Source organism: Dendrobium catenatum, unplaced genomic scaffold (genome assembly GCF_001605985.2).
Source record: "Dendrobium catenatum unplaced genomic scaffold, ASM160598v2 fragScaff_scaffold_133, whole genome shotgun sequence".
Classification (NCBI taxonomy): domain Eukaryota; kingdom Viridiplantae; phylum Streptophyta; class Magnoliopsida; order Asparagales; family Orchidaceae; genus Dendrobium; species Dendrobium catenatum.
This window is the reverse complement of record NW_021318595.1, coordinates 12,490,604-12,517,665: the sequence shown is the minus strand read 5'-3', so window position 1 is coordinate 12,517,665 and position 27,062 is coordinate 12,490,604. Positions and strand designations below refer to the sequence as shown.

The window sequence follows — 27,062 nt, the reverse complement described above, 5'->3', positions numbered from 1 at the left end:
GTTCAAGGTGGAAGATCGAAGAATTGGTTCTTTGTTTCTATCTCCTCCTATTTCGAAGTGGAAGAGGGCAAGATTACTATGGACTTTGTAATTAGCTTACCTAGATTGAAAAAGATCATGATACAATGTGAGTTATAGCTGATATACTCGTTAAGATCACGCACTTGAAGGTTTTGTTTGGGACAGCTTTTTTATTGCTTCTTAAAATAACTTTTTAGTATAATTTTTTAAATTTTTGCACTAAAAAGCTATTTTAAAAAGCATGAAAAAAACTGTAACAAACAAAGCCGAAGTATCCATAGCTATTCATGTGGCTCCAACTGAATAATCTTGACCAGCTATTAGCCTTGAACCTCACCCATGAGTCTCTCTCTCTCTCTCTCTCTCTCTCTCTCTCTCTCTCCATTACTCTTTTACCTATCATCCTGAATTCTTAAAAAGCTTATCAAAATAACCAAATTATCACGAACTGTACGTTTGAAGGAGCTAAGAACACTAGGGGTGTCAATTTCGGGTCACGGGTCGGATTCGAGTCGAATCTGAAATTGACTCGGCACTATTCGGGTCAACCCAAACCCGACCCATTTTTGCAAACGGGTCATTTTTCGGGACCCGAACTTGACCCAGTTTGAGTTCGGGTCAACCCGACCCGACCCGAATGACCTGATGCCAACAAAAAAACTGCTAGTTTTCGAGTCCAAAAACGGGTCAATCTACGCTTTCGGGTAAAAAATGGGTCAATCTTGGGTTGCTGGGTCATAACGGATTTTCAAGTAAAAACGGGTCAATTTTGGGTCAAAGGGTTAACCCGAACCCGACCCAATTTTTGAAACAAGTTGAATTGTTGAACCCAACCCCGACCCGTTTCAAGTTCGGATCAACCCAAACCTGAAATTTTCGGGTCGGGTCCAATATTGACACCCCTAAAGAAGACAATATTCTACAACACGAAAAGAAAAGAATACTCTGCTATTGGAACTTTTATTCTATCCAGTGAACGTACGCAGAGGAAGGTTCGGTTTTAGGCAAAAAAGCGCCTGTACCGAGTTTTTTCGTGAAAAAACTCGGTACAGGCATTTTTTTGCCTAAAACCGAACCTTCCTCTGCGTACGTTCACTGGATAGAATAAAAGTTCCTGCTATTGATCATCAGGCTTTTGTTGCAGAAAACTGACAGATTACTCGTTTAAAACCATACAGCAAAAAAGTAAGAGCCTTATTAAATCAACATACGAGTTCACAACAGTCTCCTTCTCCAGCTTGAATTATTCTACAACATAAGCTTCCATTATTCTCTCTGCAGAAAAGCACTGTAGCTATATCCAGATATCAGAAGTGCAGTCCCCTCCTGGGTATCTCATCTCATGGGCGAGCGAGGGGCCGTCCGGTTCAAGTCCAAAGTCGACGAAGAAGTTCGGATTCAGCTTCAGCCCTCCCTTCTCGGTGTCGACGTCGATTTGAATCATGTGGGCGCCTTTTTGCACAATCTCAGGGTAGAATTGCTTGTCCCACACACTGAAGAGGGAGTTCGTCGCATACAGTCTCTTTCCATCGAGGCTCAGCTGGATCATTTGGGGGCCTCCTCGGAGCCGGTTTCCCTGGTGAAAGCAAGAACAAGAGGACTATCAGCTTTTATCTAGGAGCTTGATGAGTTTTGTTTCTGTACAGAGAGACAAAAGGAACAAAAGTAACAGCTTGGTTTGTTGAAAAAGTATATTTAAACATCTTAACTTCAAGTTTTCACCAAACAGAACAGCCATGGAGCTGAATCCAAGCCAGGAATACAAAAGTGCGATTATGAATGCAGCTAAATCAACTAAGGTTTCATTTGATCATTGAAACTTGCCATCCTTCAAACAACAAGAATGCCTATTCATGCATCAAATGATAAGAGTAAAATATTTTGAATTAGGATATGTTGACTAAATAATGATTAGGATGGCTCTTTAAATTTCTTAGATCTATTTAGAGATTATTAATTACCAATTTATTACAATCATCTCAAAATAGATTCAAATGAAATTCATTACGACTAAAATTAAGATTAGCTTAACTTTCTTTCTTTCTTTATTAGATTTAAATGAGAATTTGACTTTTAATATAGCATAATAGAGAAAAAGGATTCATGTAGCCAACCCCACATAATGGAATAAAGGCTCGATGTTGGTGTTGATAATATATGTAATAGCTTTAGAAAGTTTAATTAGGGCATCTCCAACCGAAAACCCCATTTTCCACTCTAAAATGTCATAAAACTTCAAAATGCGATAATTCAACTCCAATGAAACTCCATTTTTCTTTTTTCACGCACTTCTTTGCTAAGGTAATCATCTCTCTCCTGTTTCGCGCATTTCCTGTGAAGCTAAGCAGAGTGCCAAGATAATCACTTCTTTTGACGTAGGTGAATAGTCCGACGCTAATATTGACATCCCACTATTCACCTACTGATTTTTGGCATGATATTTGAAGTTCGAATGCAGCGATTCGATCAATACATACAATGGTATACAATTCGGTTGGAGATGATCTTACGAAGGCAACTGGTTTAAACAGAATGCTATATGAAAACAACCATAGGTCGGGATTGTGCTGCCAACCTTAAGCTCAGGCACCTCGAATTGCGCTTGGGCTCCATCCTCTGCAATGTAAACTATATCACTTCCTTTCTGAATCAATCCTCCTACCCACAACTGCCCGGTGAGCACAGGCTTTCTAGGATCTTCAATGTTATATTGCCTGATATCCCCATGCAACCAGTTGACAAAGTACAGATATCTGTCATCTAATGAAATCAGGAAATCTGTTATGAGCCCAGGCATCTCCGGAAGAATCCAGTTCTTCACCTTAAGTGGTTCCACCGATATTACCACCTATGAAACAAAATATTGTTAAATATAGAGCCACAATTGTCCAAAACTTCTTAAACAAGGGGATACTGTAATCGATCAGAATGGATAGATTCACCTCATGACTCCATGATCCATCTGTAGTCTTGAAGAACCTGACCATGTTACTGGTCAGAGCACACCCGACAAAGCCGGTGTCTTTGGACGGGTCGTGTAAGAACCTAATCTGGAAAAGTTAAATCACACTTTGAGCAGGTAAAATTTGTGAAGCATCTAATCTCTATTGAAATATCAAACTCTGTACTTACTTCTAATGGTAGGAGCCCAGTATCACCAAGGTCCAAAGTCTGCTTCAGTTCACCATCAGACCAGTTGTAAACATGGAGATGCCTCCCGTAAAGTCCATTGGCAACATGGTCAAGGTTAAATCCTTTACTAAAGGCTGAAGGGGCTCCCCATGATGTACTGATCATTGTATTGTGTCGAGGTTGATACCAGTAATCATATCCGAATAATGGGCTATGACCTGGTTTCTCCCACCTGGTTAGCAACTTTCAGTCAAAATGGGATAATATGCATTTATAATTAAAGACAGAATTTAGAAGAGAACTTTGAATATGGATCTAGCCATAAAGTTTAACGGCTCATTAGGTTGGGTATTTGTTTGGGTAAAAAAAGCTTGTGTTTCTTTTCGAAAAATCTGCTATGAAAAAGCTACTATTGAGCAAAGTTTAGGATCTGCATCATAAAGCTTACTGAAATCTTCTCATACTTCTTTATGAAAAGGAGAAGCTAAAACAAACAAACAATAAGTTGATATCGAAATATAAATTATACAAATTATTTAGATGATGATGACGACAACAACAACATCAAGCCTTCGTCCCACTGTGGGGTCGGCTACATGAATCTTTTTTCTCCATTGTGTCCTATTAAAATTCAAATTCTCATTTAAATCTAATAAAGAAAAATCATTTCTAATATTTTCGAACCAAGCCTTTTTCGGACTACCTCTACCTTTCTTAACATAAGTTAAATCTAATACATAAACAACATAGAAAAGATCATGTAAGGAAACATCATCACCTTCCTTTGATATTGAAATCAGAATCCAATAGGAGAAAGCCACTCCCAGCTGCATTGCCATCTTTGTCACCAAGGCAAGACACCAAAATGTCACCAGATGCAAGGCAATGAGAGGTGTGAGGATATGCCAGTCCAGTTTCCCGCACAATATCCTCAGGCTCAACTACCCTATGTACTGCGGGAGCCTTTGGATCTGTTGCAGTATCAATAACATAAATGCGACCAGATCTGACAGCACATGATCAAGAGTCAAGAAATATATTACAGAAGAATAAGCTGAGATGAGTGGTCACAAATCTGAAACAATTGAGGAATGACTTTGTAAGAGAGAAAAGAAAACTAAGGTTTCGTGGGACGGTTTTTTTATTGCTTTCTAAAACGGAGTTTTAGTACAAAAATAAAAAATTTTGTACTAAAACTCCGTTTTAAAAAGCAATAAAAAAGCCGTCCCAAACCAAACCTAAGGCTTCGTTTGGACCGTTTTTTTTTGTTGCTTCTTAACGCAGCTTTTAAGTGCAAAAATTAAAAATTTTATACTAGAAAGCTATTTTAAGAAGCAACAAAAAAGTCTTCCCAAACGAAGCCTAAAGCGCACAACTTTGTACTTACAGCAATGAAGGCAAGATTAAATAACGCCGGTCAGTTGATGGATCACCATGGCAGGAGCTGCAAGCATTCCAGCCCGAGTGATGCAGCTCATCACCAACATATGGGGCCGGAAGTCTATGGATGATTTGCAAATAGGTTGGTGAGTTAGGATCAACATCCACTGTTGCTAAGTAATCAGGCTTGCCCTTTTCATGAATTCCTGAATCACATACAATTGCTTAATAGATGAGCTTGTGAGAACATCACAATACATCACTCCTAGGTAGAATATATGCTAATATAAAAGACCAAAGAAACAGTAAAGCATGATAGAATGTCATATCAATACTAAATAAAAATAATAATCTTAATCAAAATCATAAAGTTTAAAATTAGTCTAAACAATAGTTAATTATAAATTACTTTATATAATTAATTAGGTTATTAATCCCAAGCTTTAAATAGCATAAATAAACACTAATAAAACCTTAGCAATCTTACTAAAATTGTAATAATCCTAATCAGCTAGGTAAATGTTCAATTATCAATTACTCTAGTCAACTATTCGATAAATTAATTATACTAAGCCTATTTATCATGTTTAAGCACTAAATAAAATCTTAATGGTCTTAATAACTCATAATTAGCCTAATTAAATAACTAAACAGATCAAATGATCTTCATCAAAACCCGATTAACCCGAAATTAGCACATTTAATCCATAACCAACCTAATAATCCACATGACCCAAGCCTTCTCCAAAACAAGTGAAAACAACCTTATGAGTGCTTTAACGAATTCTGATAACATCCAAATTTATCTCCAATGCAAGAAAGAAAACAAGATTATCAGCATTTTTTAAATCAAGTAGATGAGTTTAAAAATGAAACATAGAATAAGAAATAGAAGAGAATCTAAGAAAATATCTTATTTTTGATTGGTCAAGAATAATCATTGGGTCTAGTCAATACTTATCATCCAATAGAACTGGCTCTGCTACCAAAAGTCTGCACAAATTGGCAATCTTAGAATAAGCAAAGCTTCCATGCCTTTATCAGGTTACAGTGCGTTCATCTTGCATGATATTAAATAATTTATTGAATTATGAAATATTAACATTTCTCATGGAATATGAATATAAGAATTCCAATAAGTTTTACTAACAGAAAATAACAATCACTAGCTTTATTGGCATAAAAATCCCTTAATTTTCAAGTTGAACTCAAAGCTAATCTGATATGAGGCCCCATTTGATTGCTAGAAATTCAAGAACATATTTTTGAAAACAATGAAATTTGCTAGTCCCTTTGGTCCAGTGTAGCTGAAAATCAACATTGAGTTTAAGATCAAAAACCCTCTTAAAATTCCCTCAAATATAATGATTTTAAATTCACAAATAAAATGAATGAAATGGTATATCACTTTACAAAACAAGATTCCATCAACGAAGCAACCAAATCAGTGAAACACAGGCGAGTGTGCCAAATGACAGGTGGGTACCAAAGTTGTATGTAAAGGTTTAAGAAAACTGCCGAGTTAAGCAAGTAAAAAAAAAGCTTTTCATTTGCTAATAGCTCATGTTGAGCTCACTAAGAAGCTTCTGTTCGATTCATTTGTTAAGCAAGCGAGCTGATATTGAATAGACTCATAAGTTTCAATACCATCCTTAACCATTAATACTCAAGTAATTGAAGGACATGACAAGCTAGCCGTAGTAATGTCTACCTTTAGAGGATTCCCAAATAGTATTACTAATATATAAGTTTGACTTTGATTTGAGGGAAAGAATGCACACATGAGTAATAGAGTTGCATGCTTCACATTAAAATAAGGAGTTCATTTTAAATTTTTCACAGAAAAAAACAAAAACACAATAAGATTTGATAAAATTTGATTGTAGAAGTCTATACCAAAATTTGATATAGTCTTCCTACCAAAAATCATACAAACATAAAATGTGCAACCAAAATCCCCAATGAAAAAATGTCAAGATGGAATAAAATCCAAGAAAACTTCCACGAATCCTCCATACGAGGTTAGCCAAATGAAAATTTAACAACTACTGAAAACTCAAAAACTTATTCTAGCACAACAAATTTCAAATTCCTCATCAAGTAACATGAAATCCAGCTTCTTGCTAAAAGTAGAAGACATCTTAATGCCAATAAAGCATGGGAAGCATATTTACAATGAGAGCATCAAAAAATTATTTTACTTGTGTGAAGGTTTGAGGAGCCCAAGACAAACTCACACACACATCACATACGCAAGACTCGAGCCCAAGACCTCTTGGTTGGTAGCCAAAGCTTTCAAACAACAGACTATGGTGAGCTGCGTAACCCTTGATATATTAACTAATTAACATGATTAGTAAATCATTAATTAATAATGATGGAACTAGCCCAATTAATAAGGATAAGCATTAATTACTAGTTAACATTAAACATGCTAATTAGCAGTACATTATTATAGCTATTTAACTAAATATAAATTATTAATATATTACCTTAATTTTATATGAATTTTATAATCCAAGTAATATTTGGTCACTTAGCTAACTCACATTAGTGTCAGAGTAGTAGAACAAATGGAAATATTGGTTTCATCAAACAAACTAGCCCTTAACAAAAAGCCACAATAGAACACAATAGAGAACAACTTAGCAAAAGATAGAACCTACCTAACAAGGAGTTACCTTCAATTTCTATAAGAAAAATGAAGAATTAAAGGTTGATTCTCAAGGCCCAACCAATAAATACTTTTACAGATTCAAATTGAAATGACCCTCTGTGAAGCAAGAGGAATAAAAATGACCACATTGAAGATCACCGCAATAGCTCGTGATTCAAATTCAAGCCCTCTTCCTTTTCCTTCATTCGCTTTGATCGGAAATATTCCGATCCCCCGTCATGCAGCTCGAATCAAACATTACCGCCACAAACGAGGATAAAAATATCTAATCCAAATGTTCTCTAAAGTAGCCAACTAAAAACTGAGCAGAACGAGAAAGAAAGAGAGATTGCAAGCTAGTTCACCATTATAGACACAGGTAACGTAGATCAAGGCCTCGCGAGGCCCTTTCATGGCATCAAGCGGTGAGGCATAGCCCGGCCCCTTCACTTCCTGAGCGCAGCAAGTCTTTACCTCTCCTTCTGCGGCCACCGCCTTGTCCAGTTCCACCGCTCCGGCCATCTTTCGTTCTTGTACGTCGCTCCGGTTATCAAACCGACGCCTTGGACTGTTTGAGAAGCACTGCTACAAAGATGGGACCTTTATGGGTATTTAACAACGGGGCTGACAGAGATGATGATGAAATGGTCCATAATTCATATCCATACAAAGTCCATGGATTAATAAATACAAAAGTATTAAAAGCAAATGCAATTGGAATTAATAGCTCGTTGAAGTCATTGAAGAAATCAAAATTGGCTTCTCTTTGGACTCAATAATTATGGCAAAAACAAGAAAAATATTTCTTAAATAAGAATAGGCAATATCACTAACAAAAAATAGAAAAAATAGAACCCATCACATTGTTTACAAAAAGTTATTAAAAAAAGAATAAACCAATATTATAAGCATTGCATTATTCCCCTTCTCCCTTCTCTCTATAGCCACCAAATCTTTATATCATCTCTCATAGTTGTTAGACGCTTTTTTACTTCTCATAGCTATCGACATAGAAAATTCTCAACTTTTCTTCTCTTTTTTGTTGAACACTGACATCAAAAGATAACTCCTCTTTTGTAAGTCTTGTATTTCTTCACTCCTCTACTTCATTGTTTTTCATATTATGATTTAGAAATTAGAAAATAACAAGGTTCTCTCTTCGTCCTTTTTCTCATCGATTGAAGTTATCAACAATAGTGATTAGTATGTTTTGGTGGATTGGATTAAGTTAAACTTGTATGTTTTATATTTATTTGTTCATGTAAATTCGATTTAATTGGACAATGCACGATGTTTGATAAAACTGACTATAGTTATATACATATAAATATATAGATATATATTCAGACATGAGTGAAGCACTAAATCATTAATAGGTTATATAGAGGTATGATGATATCCAACAACATTGTATGTGCATAAATTTGATTGACATTGCATTAGTTACTAGTTCACATGCACATTTGTAATAGTAACATATTAGAACCATTGTAGGAATCATTATGTGATATTGTTGCAATACATTGATTATTGCTTTATATCCTATCTATGAATTTGGTTATATTACGTGTCTCATTTCTTTACCGTTTATGCTTTAATAGATATGAGTTTCTTAATAGGTTTGAGTTATCAAACTCACTCGCTAATGTCTCTTTTTATATTAGGTCTTGTCAGAGTGCTTAGTAGACCATCGCCACAGGAGAAAACCTATCAATGGTAGAGTATATTTGGTATTTTTATATTTTACATTAGATTATTATGTATTTTATTTTGTGGTTTAGGTAGTTTCTTTCTTATTATTGTTCCTTTTGTATTTTCTTTGCTTGTAATAGTCCTATTATGTTGGTACACTAGTATTTGGAACCAATATTAATGAAATAAAAATTTTGTTTCTCTCCCATTATTTACTTTGATATATTATGTTATATTACTTATTCATGCACTTTGTTTTGAGAGTACAAAACATGCATTTATATTCCTTCATTGCATCCCATGTTACTAGGGTGTACCCCCATTCGGATCCATGGTGTGACATTTTCATTTCATTTTCATCTTTTAATTTTAATGATAAATGTGAAATTAATTATGTAAAATGATATTTAGATAAGAAGTTTTGGCTCCAAGCAGTCTATCAATTTTTTAAGCCATATAGTATACACAAGAGCACCCATAATATAAATATAGCCTTTTAATTGAGAACATGTCGATTATGATAAGCAGCACTAAATTTTAAATTTTGAGTTAAAATTGATTCTATTGGAAATAGATAATTTCCATGGAGGTGATATCTTAACAATTATATGAAAGAGTAACATATAATTGTTGGCTCAAACAGCAAGTCTAGGTGGACAACAATATAATCTTATTCTCATTTTATCCATTGCCTTTACTTCAATCATTTAAAAAAGTAGTTGATCATCACTAGGAAAAACTTTATCTACCTACTAAGAGGTGGAAATGGACCAATGAAATATATTGCCCAAATAATGAATGAACAAGGCTTAGTGATCGGTTGAAACTTGTGCAAAGGATGCAATTACATTATAGAGAATTTTTACCACTAGACTCATATTCTTGAAGACATCTCTAAATTTTTCAAAGGGTTGGCCAAAAGTACCCTTGCTTGAGAATTCTATAAGTGAATGTCCTTCCTCATGAATGGCTCCTACATATGCCTAAGTACACTTCCTTGTGTACCTTCTCTACTTCATTTGCCTTTATACTTCTCAAGTTCAAGGAAGTTATTGATCTTCTAATCAACTCACTAAGCGGCCTTAATTTTGAACCTCCTTGGATCTGCTACCTCAACTAGGACACTACCCATCTTCATATATTTAATGTAAGGGCCTACCTAATTAACTTGCCAATGGTTTTTCTTCCACCTATATAACCACCCATCAGGATTACCCATCTTAGATAACATGTCCATGAGTTGATTCTACTTATCAGGAATTTGTATCATTTTAAAGTACTTAGAATGGTTCATATTTGCATTTTTAAAAGATATTTCAGTAAGGTCTCGTTATTATGACCTAACATGATATAACATGTATATATAATAGGTCACATCATGTTGGATCACTACAAGATAGTTCATAAGATTTATTTGGAAAGAGTTTTTTTCATTTTGTTTATCAACAGAAATACAACACCAATAAACATCAAATTAAAATGCAAAAAATAACTCATTAATATTTTTCATTCATCTCTAGAAAGTTATACTGTCAAAATGTCTATATGCAACAATCACAATAAATAAGCATCATAAACACCATGATTGCCAAGAGAATCTAATTACATAAGGACATACCTAACACTTGAAATCTATGACCTATATCTACTCAACGTGTCCCTTTTCTTTTTCCTAACTTGAAATTAACACATATAAAAAGAGCAAGTATGAGCAAATTATAGCTCAGTAGGCTACATGGAACCTATCCAAATTCTTAAGTGCAAGTTTCATAATTGTGTTACTTACTATAGTGTCCCAAACCATCAGATGTTTATCTATATTTCAGTTTAATGTCAACATAATAATTCAATCACAAAATAGAAATAACACACATTCATAAATAACAAAAATAAGTACATCACATCAGTCTCCAATAGCATCACATCAGTCTTCTCGTAGGACATTATATCTCTTAAATATTTTATAGATACAAAATTAACCCATTATAACTCCTTATGCACAACACATCAGTATCAGACCCTCATAATTTATAGTGTATATCATAACATTATCAGTCCATTATGACTCATAGTGCATAACATTATTCATTCATTTAGTATTGGGCTCTTATACCTCTATTTGGGTGCATATGAGCATTAACAAACAACCACTAGCAGTTCATTCTTTCACACAATTTCAATCATACAATCAAAAAACTTCAACACATTCAGTTTCTATAAATAGAACCAGATACCTCACATAAATATATATAATTTCACGTTTATAATGGAGTAATCAAAATTTTGGATAAATTTATACATACACTTCAATAGTTACCAATCAAGAAATTATTCACATATAATGTTCACGATATAATTTCAAAGCTTTTATCCTTCTATAATAACTTTTATTAGAATCTATACATACATCAAAATACTCAATACTTTGTACAATTAGAAATACCCGATAAAAATTGAGAATTAATATGTCAAAATTTGTATAATAAGTATAATAACAACAAATAAAAAATTACATGAGAAAACTTCCTATATATCAAGTTATCTCAAAATTTTATGTCGTTTGTTCAATTAAAAAGCTATCACACTTGTAAAAAACTGCATTATTAAAAATAAAGGTATGATAAATGTAACATATCTCAATCTGAATAATTTTAACAATTGGTTCAATGGATGAAAATAGTCAGAAGACCTCTAAAATATAAATATTCTCTCTAAAATCCTCATCTTACTAATAGCTAGGCTAATCAATGGTGGAAAAAGTATATATATTTTTAATGGAATTTAATATTTATATAAAAATTCAGAACAAAACGCCGCGACACCCAAAAGCCAAGCACTGCAACGCTCCCAAGAAACTCTAAACTCAATTCATAATACATGAAGGTTAGCACTGCAATGCATGAAGGTTAGTACTGCAACGCTCCAACACAAAGAGAACAACGTTGTAGTGCCTAGAACCCCGCGGTACATTACTCACCATAAATCTCCTTATTTTACCAGAATGCATAGAGCTTAGCGCTACAGAGCTATAGTACTCCCAAGGTACTTTTCTATACACGAAATTTTTTCATTTGGATTCAAACCCACTAAACCCCTGCAAAAATTTTGAAATAAAAAATAACATAGAGACATTCATAGAATTTTAGAAAATGTAGAGTTTTAAACATGCCAACCTTACCAGATCAGCTTAGGTCATTACATGTAACTCATTACTGTGGCATTGATCCTTACACTCATCATGCACTTTAAACTCATTATTTATTTAGTTAATAACTAATTTTAAATTAGAATAAATCACTAATTCTTGGTGCATACTCTAACTATAAAATTCAATCCTACAACTAGATCTGCATACTCAACCTAATTGTTGGTTTCATATAATTTTGTATGAGCAGCTTATGTTAGGATTATTCATGTTGGGCTTTTTAAGACTGTATTGGTGCCTATGCCATGGTTACTTGATACCCCATACATATATAACATTCAAATCTAATCCTCTTCACTCACCACCTCCCTTCTTGAGCTTGGGTAAAGAAGTCTAAAAGGAGGTTGGTGAGTGCTTAAGCATAGATGACAATCCACAATGTGTAAGTAATTTGGAATTTACTCTACCCCACTAACCATTTAAGTGGCCTACTCAAATGATTTAGCTTGGCAAGTAAATATTTGAGCGATTGATAAATGATGATTATGATTAAGTGAGCATAAAAGAAAAGTCAGAATCATTGAGCTTAGATTATAAGAACCCATGCAATTTTTTTAATTATTAAGTACCTTAGTTTGGTACCCCTTTAACATCTCACTTACAAAGTAGACTGACTATTACTTTTCTCCTTCTTAGACTATAACGGAGCTAATAACGTCATTGTCGACTCCTAGTTATAGGCTTTATGAAAACGAGGGAAAATATAAGAGAAGTTTAAGCTGTTGGAAAGTTACCTCACACTTCTTGTTCCATGTAAAATGCCTAGCATTCCTTGGGATTTTGAAAAAGGGTGAGCACCATTTTCTTTAATTGAAAATGAAGTAGTTGAGTTCACTGACTTACCTAATGAGTCACTGCACATCTCAGGAGGTCATGGGCAATGACATCTCCAATATCACCTTCACTTTGTCAGGGTTCATCATCCCTTCTAAGGTGAGGAGGAAACTTAGGAACTTCTCTGAGTCTACTTTGAAGAAACACTATATTGAATTGAGTCACATATTATACCTTTTAGAGTGACAAACATTTTCATGCATTGATAAGTTTCCCTCATATTATTCAAGCCATAAGGCACCACCTTATAATAGTACTATCTTTCCCATATTATGAAAGATGTATTCGCACAATTACTGAAATACATCTTAATTAGTGATAACTTGGGAATACATTAATAAAGTAAATCACTAGAATTCCAACTACCAAGTTAGCCAATGAGTAAATAATGAGAAGTGAGTTCTAGTTATTTGGAAATGTTAAGTTCATGAAGTCCAAACACATCCTCTATTTTCCACTCATATTCTAAACCATTATAATAATATAAATCTAGTCAGGTTATTAAAGTTCCCTAATAAAGTTTACATGTAGAATCTTTGTGGACCTCTTACTTGATGGATTTGGCTAGAATGGTTGTAGTCTTTCTTATCTTCTAATTGATAAGCCTAGCCTTATACTTACATTATTATATGGTAGGCGACTTTAATATTTATCCTCAATATTTTAGCTGCAATCCAAGCAAACATGTTGAGGTTATCCTTAAGAGCTTGGAGTCAATGCCCTGGATTGAAAGACAAGCTTACTCATAGAGTTCACTCTCAACAATTGTATTAAGTCCCGCTGACTCTGATTTCCTAATCTCCAACCATAAACTTGATCACATCATGATGTTGAGATGACCATCCTGAAAGTATTTAGGAGTTGTCACTTAAAGATCACATTATAAGTGGTAGGCGTATACACCACTATGAAGTTGGCCATCATCGTATACTAACTCTTGCTATAGCCCCATGCAACATGTAGGATAACCATGCCTTTAACCTCTTTCCTCTCACTTGAGAAATCGTAGAAAAAACCTGCAATGATGTGAGTTAGGATCATAATTTGTTATTTTATTATAAACATATTTTAAAATTTATTGACAGAACTCCCTGTATCGATGCGGATGCTGTCTATCAGCTGTTGGTGACGAATACGATGACCACCATGGCACCATTGAAGTATTCCCACTCTTTGGCCTTTCCACATCGATGAAGATGATTAACCAATATCTATAGTATGGGTGTAAACGAGTCGAGTCCAGTCGATTTTTTGCATTATCGAGCTCAGCTGGTTACTCGGAAAAAGAGCTCGAACTCGAGCTCGAGACAATCTCATAAGACGAGCTCGAACTCGAGCTCATCAAACTATAAACGAGCTCGAGCCAGCTCGCGAGCCGCTCGATTTCTCATCCATCAGATTGTTTATTTTTCCCTACCACTTCATAATTTTCCGCCTGGCATCCGTCCAAATGGAGTTTTTATTTTTTTTCCCACCTATGAATGGCTGTCATCTTCTTTTTTTTTTTTGGGAAATAGCTTTTTTTTTTTTTTTGGGACATTTAGGCCAATTAAGGCAAACTCACACACACAACGCATACACATAGACTCGAACCTTGGACCTCTTAGTTGGAAGACTAAGCTCTCAACCAATAGGCCAAGGAGAGTTGTGTTTTGGGAAATAGCTGTCATCTTAAAAAGTTGTCATAATGACAACCTGGAAAGGACACTTTGCATTAATAATAAAGCTTCCGTCACTTGAAACGAGGCAATGAAATTATATGAATTAACATTAAAAGCAAGCATTTGACAGTAAAATCAACGTTTGAATATCATATTATAAGCCGGCTGCCATTAGTTTCTTTAAAATACCCTAAATATTATAGTTTCGAGCCGGCTCACTAGCTCACAAGCTGAGCCTCGTCAAGCTCGAACTCGAGCTCGTTTGATAAACGAGCTTGAGCTCATGGCTCGTTAAGCTCGGCTCGCGAGCTTGAGCCAGCTCGCCAACCAGCTTGGCTCACTTACACCCCTAAGCTATAGTGAGATATTGCTTAAGACTCACCCCATGGGATGTCTTTACTTTGTCTCCTCTGAGAATGACAGCGACTAACCAAAAAATGTGGATGGCACGAGTGAAAATAAGCTTATTTCATTGGTCTTCTACAGGTGCTTTACCTGCTCGCCTACCTGATTTCACTAGAACAAACTCTTTAAGCTCTCTTGATTTTACTATATCCCCTGTAAGGCCTCATGGATGCTAACATTTCTTTATGTAAAAAAAATTTAAATTGATTAAAAAAAGAAAAAAATGAAATACATAAATAAATTTATACCATTTAACTCTTGACGTGCATACTCACCTTTATGGGTATCAAAACAGGTCAAAGAGTCTGGTTTGGGTCCGATCTAAAATTGACCCGACCTAAATCCGATCTATTGGAACTAGACCTCCTTAATAAACAGGTAAAAAATGCGGATCTGAACCCGATTTGCTAGCAACCCAAATGACTCGAAACCAACTCGATAATCCATTTTGATTTTAAATTTTTTATAACTTTTTAACAACAAAATATAGATTAATTAAAAAAAATAAGACAATCATACAAACAAATAATTTTTTTTTTTTTGAGAAAAAAGTAATTTAAATGTGTTATTTTTAATCAAAATTGGGTTGGCGAGTCATACCAAATCGAGCCGTTTAATTAATGGCTCGAAATTCCTAATCCGAACCCAACCTGTTGATTATACGAGTCAACCTAAGCCTGAAATTTTTGGGTCGTGTTGACATATCAGATCATTTTTTAACACCCCTACTCACCCTTAAGATCATGCTAACTGTCTCGCCCTCATACTTCTCACGTGTGACTTTGATACTGCTACTATTTTCTTGCTATTTATTTGCTGATTTTCAAAAATTTTGGTGTTGGAAAGCTGCTATCTACAATCATAATAGTGAAGTTGCTTTTTCCACAATAACTTCACAATCAACTTTATAAAACACATCATCTGTCTCAAACAAATCCTCAACCTTTGGTTGGCCATAAATAGGGCTCTAAATTAATTGAATCTCACATTTTTAAAATTAATTTATTATTTTATTGAGTTCGAGGAAAATTTTAAAGGGCCCAAGTTTTCAAATATTTGGTTATATTGGGATTGTTTTATCACTACTCTGCTCTTCAAATAACAACCATCATTTCATTTGACAGATGCTTTCTTGTTATCTTTTCACTACTTATTAAAATTTTTTGTGATGCAAGGTGCTTTTTATAACCATTCACTAAGGCTTCGTTTGGGACGGCTTTTTTACTGCTTTTTAAAACGGAGTTTTAGTACAAATTTTTTTATTTTTGTACTAAAACTCCGTTTTAGAAAGCAATAAAAAAGCCGTCCGAAACGAAGCCTAAGTTATTTTTCTCACAACAACTATACAATCAACTTTATTAAAAGCTACAATTGTCCCAAAAAAACTCATAATCAAACTTTCTTTTTAATTTTCTTATCCAATACTAGTCAAAATCAAGATTAAATCAAACCTAATTAACTTTTTTTTTTTCATAAAACCTGCAGAGGGACCTTTGCATTAATAAAAAAAGAAAAATTACAAGTCTTTAAAGAACCTTTAGCTCTTTAAAAATACAACATTTGAAAAAAACTTACGAGCTAATAATTATATATATTACAAGAAAAGACAAAAAGTAAAAAGCAAAACACAAAAATAAGAACAAGACACCACAAAAGGGTTAACATCATATCAACCAGAAGACAAAATGCTTGTGTAGGAAACCAATCAAAAGAATAGCCTCCAGCCACACATAGCAAAGATGCACATGAAATGAAGCTCCATGAAACGAAGACCCAATACCTGTATAACAAATAAGAGCAAACAACAAAAACAACCAAAAGTAGAAACCAAACTGAGAGAATATCCCACAAAGTAAAGAAACACAAGTAATAGAAGGCAAAAACAACCTTAGCTACTGACCCACATCAGCCAAAAAAAAAACTGAGCAAATCGTCACCAGTAGAGTCACGAAAACCATTCAAACACCGCACATCAGATCCTTCCATACCATCATTGTTGCCAACATTCAATTCATTCAATTTGTTAGTCTCCAAACTAGAAATAACATAATAAGGAGGAAGAATAGCATTTGAAATATCAAGTCTTTTGACCAACAATTAATCCACCGGCAATTGACTCAATAACGGGTAATAATTCCTAAGAACGGGAGACTAATTCAGCATTTTTAGTAGGAGGAAAAACACCAAAAGAAAGTGCATCAATGTTGGGGCCATGATGAGCCCGCTCGATTGACTATTATATATAATACAATTATGAGACATAATTAGGTTTAAAATTTTAATACAAATTTGCAATGTTCATTACATGTTATTTAAATTGTTTGATGAAGTGTAAAAATTAATAAGAAAATTTTTAAATCTACATATCGAGATATTTATTTGATATTTTTGCAATGAAAAAAAATTGGATTAGAATATCTATCCAAATTTTGATTGGGACAAGCTTAAAAACATATCAAGTATTTTATAAGATATTTGTTATGCTAAATACATATATATTTTATTTTTGGAGAGTTAAGGGCATCGAATGCTGATCATGCGGGATAAAAACGTTCCATCGACCAACGAGCCATTGGTCGATCCAAGAATATATATAAATATGTAAATATTTTATTATTTTTTCATATATTTGAATTTTATCTAAAAATTTGAAGTTACATATTTTTCTATCATATATAAAAATAATTTTAAAATATATAAATTATAAAAATATAAATCAATAAGATAAAATAAATCATTAAAAAAAATTCTTACAGCCATAGCAACAGGAGCTTGCAGCTCTTTGTGCACTGTTCGATTTGTTCACTTCGACGATACCGGATTCATATTCTGCGTAAGAAGATCGAAAGCCAGACCAAGTGATCGGGGCCGGCCAAGAGGAGAGCGATGGGGAGGATTTTAATTTGCGTTGCATTCTTCGCCGTTTTACTTCTATTTGGTATCGCCTCAATCTTTTTTAATTCTTCCTTTGATTCTCTCTGTACTTTCATCTCTTTGTTCACTAATCGATTGTTTCTCCGCTTTCGATTTATTTTCTTCCATGAAGTTTCTGCTAAGAAATCCCGCGATGTTACGGAACTGCAAATCGGTGTCAAGGTGAGATTTTGATTTATTGGTTTCCTTCATCCTTTATCGTAGAAGAGGGGTTTGGTGGAGGGCGAATGCATAGAAATTTGTTGCAATTTAATTATGAGATGTTGTTTTCATCCATGTTCCGTTAGAATTTTCTGCGAGGTTAGAAATTGGAACGCATTTTATTTAGATTAATTGATGAAAATGTTGCCTGACAAGTTTAGGCGTTACTAAAATGACATCAATTTAGTGCAGACTAACTCTGTTTCTTAGAATGAATTGTTTTGATTTTTGAAAGGCCTTTTCTGGTTTTCTTAGATTTTAAGAATCCATATGTTGGTAGACTCAAAAGGAAATAAAGGGGGCCAGAAGATATATTTTAAGTTAATAAAAAAGGAGTAATTAATGTATGAACCAGTCTGTTTTGCCTCACTTTTTTTTTGATAACGGGATATCTACCCGCTACCACTCCAAAGAGAGCGCTTGACGGCGTAATTAATCCCTCGGCGGAATCTAGTGAGGCCACCCACCGGCATCGGGCCGACACTTACTTTGCCCCACTGAAGAGGCAAGGTGGTAGTAGAGGAGTACGAACCCGGGATGGGGGTTCCCAACCGTGCTCGCCCACCAACCACCCTAAGCCTCGGTGGTTGCCTCACTTTTGACAAGCGAGTTCAGTGAGCTGTAAGATCACATCATTCATTGATTGATGAGCTGGAGTTGTTGTAGTGCCGGGTTGTGACATTCCTACAGTGCCATGTAAAATTACACAAAGTAGCAGGTGAAAGAATGTTTGGTATTTCTGATTCTTGTGGTGAAGAAGTTAGATTAGAGTTGTTTTAGTCGTACAAAATAATGAACTAGAATTTTTTTTTTTTTTTTTGCTTTAAGCTGGATGCTTAATTAAAAAAGTCAGTGAAGGATAAATTGATTATGAATAAAATGGGAAATTAAGATGGATGTTTGTCATACTTTGTAAAAATGAATTAAGAAATGATTATATTAGAGGAATAGTTGGAGTAGCATATATTGAAGATAACTTAGTGTTGAAGAATATAAGATGTAACAATACGATTGGCTTATATTATTATTATAGGATTTTGACAGAAAAGGTTAGATCGAAGGTCACTTGATAGGAATTGTGCTATAGGATGTGCATAAAATTGGTTTAACACATCATGCAACATCATGTATGGACTAATGGAGAATGTTTTGATTCAGAAAATGGGCCCCAAATTGATGGCATAAGGATAATGATGATGATGATGATGATTTTATTTCATTTTTTATTTCTTTTTTTGGGTAAAAGAGAGTGCTTAAGATGAATTGACTTCATTTAAAAAAAAAATTACAACATGAGTAAGGGGAGGATCCTTCCTATGTAGGCTGGTGAAGAAGAAAAGGAAATGTAAACTAATAGAAAGTTTTACTCCGCCCCAAAAATAGTGCTTGCTTCAGATGAGTCTAGGAATGGCTTAGAAAGAAGCTTTAGAATGAAATGGCTGCACATGTTAAAGGAAAGGCTTGTGATGGTGGAATATTTGATTGTGAAAGTAGAAGTCAAAACATAAGATATCCATGATTGTATTGATTTTTTAAAGCCCACACGTACGAAAGACTAAATAGGTACAAAAGCTTGAGAAGAAATGGACGTTATTAATTCAACGTTATTGTGTATTAAATCTCTTGCAGGGCTAAAAGCAATAATCTAATATGACAATCAGTCTTTATTCATTTTTTAGATGTGGTGCTAATGTGTGTATAGGAACATAATTGGCACATTGCAAGTTCTTGTTTGCTCATAGAATTTATTGCTGTTAGAATGATTAAACTTTTGTGATTGCAGTATAAACCAGAGACTTGTAGCATTCAAGCTCACAAAGGAGATAAAGTTAAAGTGCATTATCATGTAAGTGGCCATGCAGACCTTTGATTCTTAATTTCTAAAAAAGTCCGTTGCAGATTGTTGTAAAAAAGTGGCTGTGAAACTCTTCAGGTTTTCTTACCTTGGCATTTAGGCGCCATGTAACAGCATACAAATTCCCCCATTTTTTAGGTTGTATTATAAAGTAGAAGCTACAATTAAAATTGCAACAGGGACTAGTTCTGCATTTTGAAATGTAGCCTTTTTAAGTTAAAAATGAGAAAAACTTGGAAGTACAAATGCTATATCTGCTGATGCATTTGATATACAGGACACTTTTAACTTGATATAATTAAAAAAAAAAACTGATTGAAAATGCATATATTCTTTTTCCATTATTATGGTGAAGTCCTTGATCGCAATGTTTTCTCAGATATCACGTTATTTACTACATCAAATTATGCATTTTAATAGATTCTAGAGCAAGAGTAACCAGCATAACTCATGTTTTTGTTATATCTTCTAACTTTGGACAATTTTCTATGCAGGGGATGCTTGTTGATGGGAGTGTATTCGACTCCAGTTATGAAAGAGGTGACCCTTTTGAGTTTGAACTTGGCAGCGGTCAAGTAATCAAAGGTAATGCTTTCCTATACCTTTCTTATTTGACCGAGGCAAAAATGGAAACGCCTTGTAGAACATGTACTCATGTACTATTCCGTTATTTCATCCAAGCAAACATATTTTTATCCATTAGATGCCATTTTTTGTAATGGCAAATTAAGCAAAACCAGGTCTTAAGATAAAGAATATGATGTAACCGAGGCTAGGAAAACACTTTGCTGATATTTTTGACATTAAATAATTCTATTAGTTTTTTTTTGAAATCCTAAAACCCTTAAAGCACATTATGCATCTTAAAAGTACTAGATGTTTAATGGCAGTTGATTTAGCTTGGTTTGATTGTGCTAGTGCTATAACAAGCTCAAACATAGCCAACAAACTTGTGTATGGGCTAAGAGAAGTAGAAAAAAAGTTACTGTACATTTGAAGTTAGAGCATAAATGAGCTTGAATTGCCCTATTTAGTCCTCAATCAGGTTAAATTGGACTAGCTCGACTACGTCATTTCATCTTTCTTTTTGTAAAAGGCTATCTCGTTGCGGCTAGGATGGAGAATCGACAATCAATAGTAGGTCAACACGTTGATCCCCTTGAGTTCAATGATAGGCTAGAAGCACATAAGTGAACTTAATTGTTTTCTAATTCAAGTTTGCATGAATTTCAATAAGGATTGTTTGGTTAGCATTATTTGTTCTAAATAGGGACTAGTCATTTTTTGTATATTTCTCAAAAGACTAGCTAAAAAATATAATTGTCTTAAGCTTTGAGGAGATTTTTGTGCACCCCAGTTCAGGCGCACCTCGAACGTTGGTAAAGTTTGGAAAGAAATGACCCCATTTTTGTGTGGACTCTTTCATTGATCAGAAAATATTAGTTTCGACGTAGCTTATCTTAATTTGTATTCAGGCCAAGTCCAAATGTGATAAACCCTCCAAATTCACCTAACAGCCTAGACTAAGGCTAACTTGGTCTACTGTGTGAAGAACCCTAGATCACTCAAGAATTTTTAAAGCCAATTTATAGCTTTTTGGAGTACAACTGGATAGTCTTAAGTGTTGATTTTCAACCATTAGGAGCCCTCCTTGGAAGTCCATGAGTTTATTATCAACCATAGGAATTCATCCTTAGTACTTATATTGCCTTCTAGAGTCTTTGTCAATGCCCTACAAAACAACAACCACTATTCTTGAGTTGGGTAATGTACTGATAGGAAACACTTGTGGAACTCAAGTGAAACTTATCAATTTTAGTATTTGAACAATATTTCATCATAAAAATCCAACAAATCCAAGAGAACAACAAAACTAGATGAGAAACCAAAGGAAAACATCAAGATGCAGTTGATCCTCAATTCGAAAGGAGGATCTATCTCCCCCTACTCTCTAGACACCGTTAGAGTCCAAGAGCACCAATCATGAACCAAAATTAACAAAAGATAAGATAATCCTAACCCTAATTCCCCCCCCCCCCTCTTCTACTTAAAGCAAATCAAATAATTAAAGCAAAAGGACAAAACAACCCAAGAAATTCTAATTCCTCCCTAGTCGCCCCCTCCTTTCCCTCAATTTTCAATTTTCAAATAGTAGGCCCCCCAAAAGGGGCCGACTGTAGCTTGGGCGGACCCTTGGCCCGCATTGAGTAAACCATGGCCGTCCCCTTGCCTAGGGCCCGTTGAACTGGTCCATAATGGATCGGCGGTCTAACATGTTCATGCCTCATAATGTTGCAATCAGTATAGTGAATTTGGCCATCTCTCATAATAACTTGCTTGGGTTCTTATGGTTGTTATCTAAAGGGAAAATTCCTCTCATTAGGTGTTAATCTTTTGCTTCTTTGTTATTAGTGCATAGAGCATCTATTCAATCTAAAAGTGACCAATCACAAGATTCTATTAACATCATGATTGTTTGTAGTATGCAAAAAATCTAATTAGTTGTTTAACGAGTATGTGAATCAACTATATAAGTGGGATAGTGTGTCAGTTAAATCATTATCAGTGAACTTTGCTTTTCTAGTATTGTCATAATTAGACACATAATAGGTATTTTTCATGGATTCTGCTTTTAAATATTCCATGCATAATAATCTAATTCAAAATTGATTGGAATTTTAAGATTATCAATGTTTAAAATTGTGCACTTGGGTATTGAGGCATTTTTCGTTCGTGAGGCAAGGCGTAAGCCTCAAAATTTAAAAATTGCATAAAGTCAAAAGTAATTTTTTATATAATATTCAAATAATATGTTAATGCATCACATATTAACTTTCTATTAAATTATGAAGTAATAAATTTACATACATATGAAATAAAAAATTGTATAAGATGTAAAGTGTTAAATGAAAAATAATATGAAATAGAATTGAAATTTAAATATTACATAAACAAAACAATATAAAATATATGAATTGCATAAAAGTTTCCTATAACATCAAGTTCAACTCTAACTTTTTTCTTTCTTAGTTGCCTACTCATCTACGTTTAATTACTATATAAAGCTGAAATAATTGACAACAACTCAGAAATCATTTGTACTATCATTACAAAGAGGATTTTTATTTGAGTCACTATTATAACAAATTGGTCTCTTCCCGGTCTATCCTGTAGGGTCCAATACTCTCAATCTTCTCTTCTTTATCTATTTCAGTCATATTCATTTTTCATAAATGTTTATCACTAACATAAATATAATACTTCAAAATTTTAAGAGGAGATAGTGGTGGCATGCGGCTTTCTAATGATCTCCTGCAGCGACTACGATGGTGATGGCTATGATGAAGGTAGTGGGTTGGAGGTCGAGACAATTGAGAGGAAGTTGCTGAGGCTTGGGGGTGCAAGAAAGTATGATTTTTTTGGGCTTTTATATAAAATTTAGGTAAGTTTTAAATTTAAAATATTCATAAATAGAGTGAGGCGTACGCCTCATGCCAACGAGGCGAGGCACGCCTTAACCTCATCCAAGCTGAGGTGTAAGCCTTATAGAAAAAGCTCAAGGCGTAAGCTTCGAGGCATTTTTTACTGGAATTGCGCTAAGGCGGGCCTCAAGGCGAGCCTCATATTGCGTAATTTTAAACAATGAAGATTATTATAGATTATATCATTATAGTCATTTCTATTCTTTTTCTTTTTCTAGAAAATAGGAGTATATCATATATTTGAAATGATCTCTCTCCTTTTCATATTTTACCCTAACAATATTATAGTTTTTGTTGGATTCTAAACTAGAACAATAACATTTGAAGCACTACAGATGCCTTCTTTGCATTTTAATTTAATTAACCTCAATGCTTATAATGATCAAGATGAAATTTTTAGAAATGTTATAATTGTAACTAGTAGTTTTGTGTTAGCATGCTTATTATAAAAATGATTGCATCATTAATGCTGATGTTAGTTATAATGCCTTATCAAGTTATATTTGACTATTTGACCAATAGTGGTACTTTGGATGGTTAGGGATCATGAAGAAGTGAGAACGAAAGATAACAAAGAGGAATGAATGATATAATAACTTTAGGGGAGAAGGCAAAACGTTTTCTTTGCACTACATAGATGATTACACTTGAGAGCTTTTGGGCTTTGGTTATTTCTCCTTGGTCACTACTCATAGATGTGGCTAGGCTCTCAAGCGGGAAAAGGTCTTTTTCTATATTTAAATTATTTATAGACAATTAAGGGCTACTTGATATTGGTTTGGAAGGTGCTTCTCTTAGTCATTTTATCATTTAACCTTTGTGATATGCTGATTGTCAAAATCTCAGTCATCCATTGACATTTGATACCACGGTCAGAATGAGAATCCGTGGGAGGCTCACCTGGATCACGCCAATATCCTTCTATATTTGGGTAGCTGAAGTAGGAAGGATTATATTGAGGCAATTATGTATCAATTAGAAGTTATTTATTTCTTTATTAAGACATCTTGTATAGATTTATAAATAGAGATAATTTTGTATAATAAGTAGAAGGTATTTTTACCCTTCTCAAATTCTATGAATTTTAACATGATATCAGAGCCAACGGCATTGAAGAATGATCCTAGAATCTTCGGAGGAAAAGAAGAAGAAGAATAAATTGGAGCTGCCACACGCTGCGGATCCTGCTCCGACTCAGACGAACGCAAGCAGACGGAGTCGAACAACTAGACACCGCCCGAAGCTGCCTACTGTTCCGGACGAATACGGCCTGCCCTCAGCTTTCAATCCGGGACGGGATTGGACGGACCGACCGCTCCGCAAACATTAAACCCCGAAACCTGAGGCTGAAGCTGGAAGTTTCGATCTTCTGCGGAGAAGCTCAAGCCTCGCAGACGGACGAAGCCGAGCGAAACCCACGGGACGGGCCAAGAAAACCTCTACGTACGCGTACGAGACAAAGCCGAATGAAGGAAACGACGGAGCCGATCCAAGCATTGGAACTTCCGATCGGGACTTCCGATCCGAGACGAAGGCGCCTAGTCGAATAGCCACATAAGAGCTGAAGGAGCGTCGTACCCGATCCGACAGAAAGGGAAAGTCGACGAAGGAGCAAAGCAGCCCGCTTGATCCCCCCTTCCGATCGCACATCCCAGACGAGGTCGGCTCGATTCCCCCTTCCGATCGCATATCCCAGATGATCCACGCCTGTGACTCGCGGGAGGAAGCCAAGCCCGCGTGTGACTTGGGGGGTGGAACCGCAACCCGTGCCCTACTCCAAGCTAAGCCTTTTTTTTAAGGCTCGGCCGATTAGATTAAAAAAAAAAAGAAAAAAAAAACTTTTTTAGTGAAAAAAAAGGAAGGAGAGAAAATCTTTAGTGACAAGAGAAATTTTTCTCCGAGAAGCCTTCATTGCTGAATTTCTGAGGAATACAAAGTTCCCACCACCGTCCTTCATTGCTGGAATTATGATAAATACAGGTTTCTACTACCAGCCTTCATTGCTGGAATTATGAGAAATACAGGTTCCCACTATCGGCCTTCATTGCTGAAATTCTGAGGAATACAAGTTCTCACAATCAGGCTTAATTGTCGGAATTTTGAGGATTGTTTTCCATCATCGGCCTTCATTGCCGACTTTCTCTGGTGGTTGATATCCTATCCATAACCAATACAGCTCTACCTTTGAGCAAGTAATTGCAAGCTAGTCTCCAGCTTGAGGGGAAGTGTCAAAATCTCAGTCATCCATGAGAATCCGTGGGAGGCTCACCTGGATCACGTCAATATCCTTCTATATTTGGGTAGCTGAAGTAGGAAGGATTATATTGAGGCAATTATGTATCAATTAGAAGTTATTTATTTCTTTATTAAGACATCTTGTATAGATCTATAAATAGGGATAATTTTGTATAATAAGTAGAAGGTATTTTTACCCTTCTCAAATTCTATGAATTCTAACAATGATTAGTAGATGGCAAGAAGATCTGTTTGACCACTATCTATTGTAGGGGTGCCTATAGAGAGATTTGACATGTTAGAGTGATTGCTTATTAGATTTTTAGCAATGACAATGAAGAGTGGAGTGTCTACTCGAATGGCCATTGTGGAGGCTCTAGAGAGTAGTAGCAATGGGCTAGCTTTTGAGAGGGTTTGAAAGCAATGTTTTGGCCGTGATCTACATGGAGAATTTTGGCTGCAAACAAGGTTTCCAAAAGTTGTTTATATCTACTCATTATAGGGCATTAGTTGTTAGATGCTCATGTTTTGCCATTAATCCTTAGCTTGGCATCACTTCCCATGATGTAGAACGGAAACACGCTTTGCTAGGGACAAAATCGCTCTGATACCAACTGATGTAGAACGGGTAGGAGGATTATTCAGGGGATGACTGATGGACGGCAGTTTTGATCTTCCAAGCAACAGTTGTGAGCCGTGCAATGGCTGGTTTTGCATGGGCAATGGCTGAAATTTATGGCTGTAGTTTTAGAAAGAAGAGGACTCAATGTTGGGTGGAATTTGGAGAGGATTTAGTGGAAGGGAATTAGTGAGAGGAGCTTTGGAATATTCGGCAAGCAGCAAGTTGAATTTCCAAACTTTTCCCAAAGAGAAACAATGGAATCTGAGTAGACTTTAGGAAAAGAAAAATCCCGTAAGGGGAGCTGACGGGATGTAGAGGGAATTATGGAGTTATTTCCTAATTTCACTCTCTGTTTTGGAAAGAATTAAAGGCCTTAGGTTTTGAAAATTCGGCTGGCAAGAGAGAAAATCGTGACTTAATTCCAAAGAAAAGGAAAGCTGGGTTTGGAAAGGAATTAACCGTAGTGGGATCTTGAGGTTTCGGCCAAAGGAGAATCTCAGGATTTGGAATTATTTCCAAAGATGTGGCTTGGCTGTTAGAAAATATATCCTATTCTAAATCCCAAATGGGGAGAAAGGGATTAGAAAATAAATCCTAGGGATTTATTAAAGAGGGAGGCCGGTGGTTAATGATAGAGGAGGAGATTGGGGAGGTGATTTTGGGTGCTTAATTTAAGGCTTTAAAATTTAGGAAAGTGTTTAAATATATCCTATTTGAATTTGAAATTCAAATAAAATTCATTTAGTA

The 27,062-nt window shown here is 35.0% G+C and overlaps 2 protein-coding genes across 2 annotated transcripts in view; one reads left to right on the top strand and one right to left on the bottom strand.

Annotated features, from left to right (window-relative positions):
* Positions 1 to 1,159: 1,159 nt before the first annotated feature.
* Positions 1,160 to 7,755, bottom strand: LOC110104723 (selenium-binding protein 2-like). The gene is made up of 7 exons (XM_020833951.2): positions 7,555 to 7,755; positions 4,541 to 4,739; positions 3,932 to 4,159; positions 3,154 to 3,385; positions 2,964 to 3,071; positions 2,597 to 2,869; positions 1,160 to 1,597 (listed from the first exon to the last, which is right to left on the bottom strand). The coding sequence occupies exons 1-7, from the start codon at positions 7,709 to 7,711 to the stop codon at positions 1,316 to 1,318; spliced, it is 1,479 nt and encodes a 492-aa protein (XP_020689610.1). The 5' UTR covers positions 7,712 to 7,755; the 3' UTR covers positions 1,160 to 1,315.
* Positions 7,756 to 17,735: 9,980 nt separating this feature from the next.
* LOC110104716 (FK506-binding protein 2-like) overlaps positions 17,736 to 27,062 on the top strand; it is a 13,430-nt gene continuing 4,103 nt past the window's right edge. Inside the window, exons 1-4 of the mRNA XM_020833943.2 lie at positions 17,736 to 17,924; positions 18,033 to 18,082; positions 19,905 to 19,967; positions 20,471 to 20,561. Of these exons, the coding sequence (XP_020689602.1) occupies positions 17,873 to 17,924; positions 18,033 to 18,082; positions 19,905 to 19,967; positions 20,471 to 20,561 (256 nt within the window). The 5' untranslated portion in view covers positions 17,736 to 17,872. The remainder of the gene's footprint in view (positions 17,925 to 18,032; positions 18,083 to 19,904; positions 19,968 to 20,470; positions 20,562 to 27,062) is intronic.

Bases quoted from the DNA above. Each gene is read 5' to 3' on its own strand.
- LOC110104723 (XM_020833951.2), bottom strand. From the start codon at position 7,711: ATGGCCGGAGCGGTGGAACTGGACAAGGCGGTGGCCGCAGAAGGAGAG. The intron at 4,740-7,554 runs GTGAACTAGCTT...TATGTGATTCAG, and splicing joins CGTTACCTGTGTCTATAATG to GAATTCATGAAAAGGGCAAG. The intron at 3,386-3,931 runs GTGATGATGTTT...GTTGCTAACCAG, and splicing joins GATTTCAATATCAAAGGAAG to GTGGGAGAAACCAGGTCATA.